Source organism: Leucoraja erinacea, chromosome 6 (genome assembly GCF_028641065.1).
Source record: "Leucoraja erinacea ecotype New England chromosome 6, Leri_hhj_1, whole genome shotgun sequence".
NCBI classification, from domain to species: Eukaryota; Metazoa; Chordata; class Chondrichthyes; order Rajiformes; family Rajidae; genus Leucoraja; species Leucoraja erinaceus.
The window spans coordinates 81,903,607-81,911,403 of record NC_073382.1 but is presented as its reverse complement, the minus strand read 5'-3'; the positions used below and the strand labels follow the sequence as shown (position 1 = coordinate 81,911,403).

The following is a 7,797-nucleotide window of genomic DNA, read 5'->3' as shown; positions in this document are numbered from 1 at the left end:
TCGGACTTGGGTCGGGCTGCATCTGGAGTATTGCGGGCAGTTCTGGTCGCCCCCATCACAGGGAGGATGTGGGGGCTTTGGAGACGGTGCGGAGGAGGTTTACCAGAACGATGCCGGGATTAGAGGGTTTCAGCTACAGGGAGAGGGTGGACAGACTTGGGTTGTTGTCTCTGGAACGTCAGAGATTGAGGGGAGACCTGATAGAAGTTTATAAAATGATGAGAGGCGTAGATAGGGTAGACAGTCACAGCCTTGTCCCCAGGGTGGGGATGTCACAGACTAGAGGGCACAGCTTTAGAGTGAGGGGGGCAAAGTTTAAAGGAGATGTGCGGGGCATATATATGTATCTTCTGCCGGATGGTAGAGAGAAGTGGGAATCGGTTCCTTCAAACAGATTACAGCAAGGCAAGGGGGAGTGGGGGATAACAATAGACAATAGACAACAGGTGCAGGAGGAGGCCATTCGGCCCTTCAAGCCAGCATCGCCATTCAATGTGATCATGGCTGATCATCCCCAATCAGTACCCCGTTCCTGCCTTCTCCCCATATCCCTTGATTCCTTTAGCCCTAAGAGCTAAATCTAACTCTCTCTTGAAAACATCCAGTGAATTGGCCTCCACTGCCTTCTCTGGCAGAGAATTCCACAGATTCACAACTCTCTGGGTGAAAAAGTTTTTCCTCATCTCAGTCCTAAATGACCTACCCCTTATTCTGAAACTGTGGGTGACCCCCTGGTTCTGGACTCCCCCAACATCGGGAACATTTTTCCTGCATCTAGCGTGTCCAATCCCTTAAGAATTTTATGTTTCTATAAGATACCCGCTCATCCTTCTAATTCCAGTGAATAATTCCTTGATGATGTTGGCTGCTTTCCCGAGGCAGCGTGAAGTGTAGATGGAGTCGATGGTGGGGAGTGTGGTCTTTGTGATGGACTGGGTTACATCTACAATGGTGGGGAGTGTGGTCTGTGTGATGGACTGGGCTACATCTACAATGGTGGGGAGTGTGGTCTGTGTGATGGACTGGGTTACATCTACAATGGTGGGGAGTGTGGTCTGTGTGATGGGTGTGGACTGGGCTACATCTACAATGGTGGGGAGTGTGGTGTGTGTAGGACTGGGCTACAGCTACAATGGTGGGGAGTGTGGTGTGTGATGGACTGGGCTATATCTACAATGGTGGGGAGAGTGGTGTGTGTGATGGACTGGGCTACATCTACAATGGTGGGGAGTGTGGTCTATGTGATGGTCTGCTCTATGTCCACAACTCTCTGCGATTTCTTGCGGTATTGGCCAGACTTGCTCCCAAACCAAGCTTTTAGACTTTCAAGATACAGTGTGGAAAAAGGCCCTTCAGCCCATCGAGTCCGCATAGACCCGCGATCACACTGGCACTATCCAACACACAAGGGACAATTTACCATTGTACAGAAGCCAATTAACCTACAAACCTGCACGTCTTTGGAGTGTGGGAGGAAACCGAAGATCTTGGAGAAAACCCACACAGGTCACGGGGAGAACGTGCAAACTCCGTACAGACAGCAACCGTGGTCGGGATCGATCCTGGGTCTCTGTTGCCCTGAAGCAGCAGCTCTACCCGCTGCGCCACCGAGAATGGAAAGATGATGAATAAGTGTGTTGGCCAAGTATGCACATACAAGGAATTTGCCGTGGTGCTCCGCCCGCAGGTGACAACATGGCAAACAGTGACAGCTTGGAATGACACATCAAACATTAACGATAAAACATGATTGAATAACACAGCTGAGTCCGTGCACACGGGGCTGGGTGGCTAACATGTTTATTGTTGCGCGCTCCATACAGTCACGGCTTCAACACGGCAAACACACGTCACAGGCGTGTCAGGAGCAGAGCGGTACATCGAGAGCGAGGCCATGCACTGCCATCCCCAAAACACGCAACTCCCCCGCTACATCCGTGTCCCAGCACACGGCAACACGCGTACCACACGGGCTGGGGCAACGTGACGTCCGACCCCCCCCCCGCTGGTGGTCCCTGACCCTCCGAACCCCAACACCTCCCCACCCACCCACATCTTCCCCTCAGCATGCTGGCACTGGGACCCTAGGGGGGGGGAGGTGACAAAGGCATTAGCTATCCTTGCCTTCACCATTCAGGGCATCGCGTTACAGGATCTGCGGTCCACAACTCCCTGACAGTGGCCACCCAAGTGGACAGAGCGGTAAAGAAGGCGAACGTTACGCTGGCCTTCATCGGTCGGGGCGTCGAGTACAAGAGTCAGGAAGTCACCATGCAGCTTTATCGGACTTGGGTCGGGCTGCATCTGGAGTATTGCGGGCAGTTCTGGTCGCCCCCATCACAGGGAGGATGTGGGGGCTTTGGAGACGGTGCAGAGGAGGTTTACCAGAACGATGCCGGGATTAGAGGGTTTCAGCTACAGGGAGAGGGTGGACAGACTTGGATTGTTGTCTCTGGAACGTCGGGAGACAAGGGTAGACCTGATAGATGTTTATAAAATAATGAGAGGCGGAGATAGGGTAGACAGTCACAGCCTTGTCCCCAGGGTGGGGATGTCACAGACTAGAGGGCACAGCTTTAAGGTGAGAGGGGCAAAGGTTAAAGGAGATGTGCGGGGCAAGTGTTTTACACAGAGGGTGGTGGGTGCCTGGAACGCGCTGCCAGGGGTGTGGGTGGAGGCAGATACGACAGTAGTGTTTAAGAGGCTGTTGTGGAGAGAGAGGCAGAGGGTCGGGAAGGAGGGGAGAGAAAGGTTGGTGAGGCCAGAGGTCAGTGAGGGGCCAGAGGTCGTGGGGATTGTCGGTGGGGTCGGAGGTCATTGTGAGTCAGAGGTCGGTGGAGTTGGAGGTCAGTGTGGGTCAGAGGTCGGTGGGGTGAGAGGTCGGTGTGGGTCAGAGGGGTTGGAGGTCTGTATGGGCCAGAGGTTGGTGGGGGTGAGAGGTCAGTGTGGGTCATAGGTCAGTGGGGTTGGAGGTCGCTGAGGGTCAGACGTCAGTGGGGTGAGAGGTCAGTGTGGGTCACAGGTCAGTGGGGTTGGAGGTCAGTGTGGGTCAGAGGTCGGTGGGGTTGGAGGTCAGTGTGGGTCAGAGGTTGGTGGGGTGAGAGGTCAGTGTGGATCAGAGGTCAGGGCCCGCCCACGGTGCTGACGGTGGTGTAGCTGAACTTGGAGAGGGAGGTGGCGGTGGTGGTGGGCTGGTCGTTGTGGGCGGTGAGGGTGCGGATGGGCGCGAGGCAGCGGGCCAGGGTGGCGAGGAACGCCTGGCGGAAGCGGCGGTTCATGAAGCAGTAGACCAGGGGGTTGACACAGGCCGAGGTGTAGGTCAACAGGTGGATGAAGGAGATGGGGGCCCCGGACAGCACGCGTGTGGCACTAGCGTGATCAAAGGCCCGCCACGTGTTGGCCGTGTACAGGGGCATCCAACACAGGAAGAACATGCCCACAATCACCATCAGCATCCGCACTACCCGCTTCTTGCCCTCCAGCTTCGACTCCGAGCCGCTGCACCGCACTCTCCCTCCGTCTGGTCCAGACATCTCCATCGAGGTCCGTCTCCTCCCAGTCTGTACGTAGCAGCCGTCCCCGTCCTCCGACGAGTCCCCTCCCCCACCCCCCCCCCCGCCCCCGCCACCTCCACCGCCCGCCTGTGCTGTAAAACACAACAACCCCACCGGTCAAACTGGACCCCAGACCAAGACACACAACCCAACCCCCTATCTCCCCATTCCCCCACCCCGACCCCCTTCCCCCAACCACCTCCCCTTCCCCCTCTGCCCCCCCATTCCCCCCACCCCCCCCCCCCCAATCCATCCCCCTTCCCTCCCTCCCCCCCCCCTATTCCCCTCCCCCTCCCCCCCCAATCCCCCCCTTCCCCCTATCTCCCCCCCCCCCCCCCCCCCATCCCCCCTTCCCCCCCCCCTCCCCCTTCCCCCTCTCCCCCCCTTTCCCCCCATTCCCCTCCCCCCCCCCAACCCTCCCCCAATCCCTCCCCTTCCCCTATCTCCCCTTCCCCCACCCCCATACCCCTTCCCCACCACCATCCCCTTCCCCCCCCCCATCTGCCCCCTTCCCCCCCATTCCCCTCCCCCTCCCCCCAATCCCCCCCCCCTCCCCCTCCCCCACCCCAACACCCCCCCACCCTTCCCCAACCCTTCCCCCTCTCCTCCCATTCCCCCACCCCGACACCCCTTCCCCATGGTCTCACCAACGTCTTATACAAGTCAGGCTATAGGGGCTGCTCACAAGGAACGGCCTCAAGGGGCTGACGAGGTTCCCCGATAGCCTGAAAAAGGATCCCGACCTGAAACGTCACCTATCCATGTCCTCCACAGATGCTGCCTGACCCGCTGAGTTACTCCAGCACTCTGTGAAACGTCACCTATCCATGTTCTCCACAGATGCTGCCTGACCCGCTGAGTTACTCCAGCACTCTGTGTCTATCTTCCCTAATAGAGGCATTGCACTTTGGGAAGTGGAGTGTAAGGGGAAAACATACAATTAGTGGCAGGACCGTCAACAGGGATGTTAGGGTCCAGATCCACAACTCTCCTGAAAGTGGCAACAGGAGTAGACATAGCGGTGAAGAGGGCGTCCAGAATACTGTGTTAAAGAGGGAACCTGGATTAGCTGGAGAAACTCAGCGCCTGGATTAGCAGGTCTCAGCTACAGGGAGAGATTGGACAGCTTTGGAGTTTGGCTGGAGACCCGTTGGCAGCATGTGAAGTGTGAGAGACATAGATAGGGTAGACAGTCAGAACCTTTTCCCCATAATGGACAATAGACAATAGACAATAAGTGCAGGAGGAGGCCATTCGGCCCTTCGAGCCAGCACTGCCATTCAATGTGATCATAGCTGACCATCCCCAATCAGTACCCCGTTCCTGCCATACCCCCTGACTCCGCTATCTTTAAGAGCCCTATCTAGCTCTCTCTTGAAAGCATCCACCGCCCTCTGAGGCAGAGAATTCCACAGACTCACAACTCTCTGTGTAAAAAAATGTTTGGGTGCCTGGAAGGCGCTGCCAGGGGTGGGGGTGGAGGCAGATACGGTGTTTAAGAGGCACGTGGAATGGAAGGATATGGATCACGTGCAGGCAGGTAGGAGATGGTCTTGGCATCATGTTTGGCATGGACATTGTACAGTTTAGTCTATTGTCTTGTGTACCGAGGTACAGTGAAAAGCTTTTGTTGCGTGCTAACCAGTCAGCGGAAAGACAACACATGATTACAATCGAGCCATTGTACAGTACGAGTGTACAGATACAGGATAAGGGAAGGTAGACAAAAATGCTGGAGAAACTCAGCTGGTGAGGCAGCATCTATGGAGCAAAGGAAATAGGCGACGTTTCGGGCCGAAACCCTTTTTCAGACTGATGTGGGGGTGGGAGGGGGGGCGGGAAGAAGAAAGGAAGAGGCGGAGACAGTGGGCTGTGGGAGAGCTGGGAAGGGGAGGGGAAGGATGGAGAAAGCAAGGACTACCTGAAATTGGAGAAGTCAATGTTCATACCGCTGGGGGGTAAACTACCCAAGCGGAATATGATAAGGGAATAACGTTTAGTGCAAGGTAAAGCCAGCAAAGTCCGATCAAGGATAGTCCGAGGGTCACCAATGAGGTGGATGAGTCGTTCAGCACTCATGTTCTATGTTCTACAGGGTGGTGAAGATGGTTTGTAGCACGCTGGCCTTCATCAGCCAGGATATTGAGTACAGGGATTCAGAGGTCACGTTATACTTGTACAAGACGTTGGTGAGACTGCGCTTGGAGCATTGTGATCTCGATTGCTCGGCCTGCTGTGGCTGCAAAGGGTGAAGAGAAGATTTACAAGGATGGCGCCAGGACTCAAAGGCCTGAGTCATAGAACAGACCCTTTGGCCCGACTAGCCCATACTGACTAACATGTCCCATCCACACTAGGAGGAGGGGTGAGGAGTAGGGGAGTGAGGGGGAGGGAGGGAGATGGGGGTAGGGTGAGGGGGGCGGTGGGGGTGGAGGTGAGGGGGGGGGGGGGGTGGAGGAGGGTGTGGTAGGGAGGTGTGAGGTGGAGGGAGGGAGGGGGGGGGGTGAGGGTGGGGAGAGATGGGGTGAGGGTGAGGGGGGAGAGGGGGGAAGATGGGGCTGAGGGTGAGGGGGGAGATGGGGAGAGGGGGGATGGGGGGGGATGGGGGAGTAGGGGGGAGTAGAGGAGGGGAGTAGGGTGGGGTAGGGGTGGGGTAGAGTGGGGGAGGGGAGGAATGTTTGGGTGAGGGGGGAGGTGGGGGTAGGGGTGGGGGAGCGGTGGGGGTAGGGTGTGGGGGGGGGGGGTGGGGTGGGGGAGCGAGGGGGTGAGATGGGGGGGTGGGGGGGAGGGGGGAGATGGGGGGAGATGGGGTGGGGAGGAGAGGGGGGAGAGATGGGGTGAGGGTGGGGAGATGGGGGGGGAGGGAGGGGAGATGGGGTGAGGGTGAGGGTGAGGGGGAGATGGGGGGAGGGATGGGGGGAGGGGGTGAGGGGGGAGTGGGGGTAGGGATGGGCGAGGGGGGGGGTCTCTGTACCTTTGGCCTCCTGCCGCTGCCGGAGCTCGAAGCGGATGCCGCGGTAAAGTTCGCGGGAGATCATGCCGTAAGCGCCGGCCATCACCGCGCCCGGCACCACGAATAATAACACCAGCAACAGCAGCACGTACCTGGGGTAGAGAGAAAGGGTTAATGTACCCGACCCCCCATAGCCCCCCCCGAACATCATCCCCCTGAATCCCACCCCCCTGACCCCCCGACATCATCCCCCATGAATCGCCCCCCCCTGACCCCCTGTACCCCGCCCGAAACATCACCCGCCCTGCACCCCCAACCCACATCCCCCCGAACACACCACCTCGTCATCACACAGACATATCCCCTCGACCCCAAGGAGCGTGACGGGGGGCGGAAGCTAGTGTAGCTGGGACATGTTGGCAGGTGTGGGCAGGTTGGGCCGAAGGGCCTGTTTCCACACTGTATCACTAGGTATGTTGCAAAGCCTACCTGAAGCGTCGCTGAAAATCTGTCCCAGCCCGTGTGCGCGATTTTGGCGCCGTTTAGTGGGAGCGGGTTTAAAACGCGATTTTCTCTAGGCTGTTCCAATCGAAGATGTTCAGCCTAGTTAAATATTAACAAAAAATCGCTGGAAGACCCCGTCGCAAAAGCTATTATTAGTTTTAAAGGCCTTGTATAATAGTTATAGTAGTTTAAAAATCAATCTCTAAACCCGCGACAACCGGCAGCCGTCAGGGTCGCATAGAGCAGACAACAGAAGGTAGGCTGTTTATTTTTACATTAAAAAGGGCTTCTTAAGATCCCTTTATACAAAGTTTACTATTGCGAGTAGCTCATTTTGGGCCCATTATATCCCGCAGTATTTTTCTGGGCATTTGAGGCACAAATCTAGCGCAATGTGAACGTTCTAAACCAGCGCGTTCACAGGAACCCACTAGAAAGCTGATTTAAAATGGACTTTAATTTACAGCAATTAAACACTAAATTCCTTCCATTTGGCCTATAAATTAATGTAAATTAGATTTAAAAATCATGTTTTATTGTGAATTATTTATGAATATTATTTGGACACTTAGGCTATTTAAAAATGTTAATCATTTATTAAGAAATGGATAGATGTTTAGATCTAGTAATTGAAGTTTGAAATTAGCTACACTTGGATAACTAACTAATTATATGCCTTAATTTCAGGTAATCCAAGTAAGATTATTTTATATTTGTTTCAGAATGGTTCAATCTACGATAACTGAAAATTTCATTCAGTTCTCTTAATTTTTAAGAAGGTTATGG

The 7,797-nt window shown here is 55.4% G+C and overlaps 1 protein-coding gene across 1 annotated transcript in view; it reads right to left on the bottom strand.

The window, feature by feature from the left end:
* Window positions 1-2,163: 2,163 nt before the first annotated feature.
* Window positions 2,164-7,797, bottom strand: part of LOC129698438 (cholecystokinin receptor-like) — a 29,515-nt gene continuing 23,881 nt past the window's right edge. Inside the window, 2 exon segments of the mRNA XM_055637582.1 lie at window positions 2,164-3,646; window positions 6,529-6,659. Of these exon segments, the coding sequence (XP_055493557.1) occupies window positions 3,123-3,646; window positions 6,529-6,659 (655 nt within the window). The 3' untranslated portion in view covers window positions 2,164-3,122.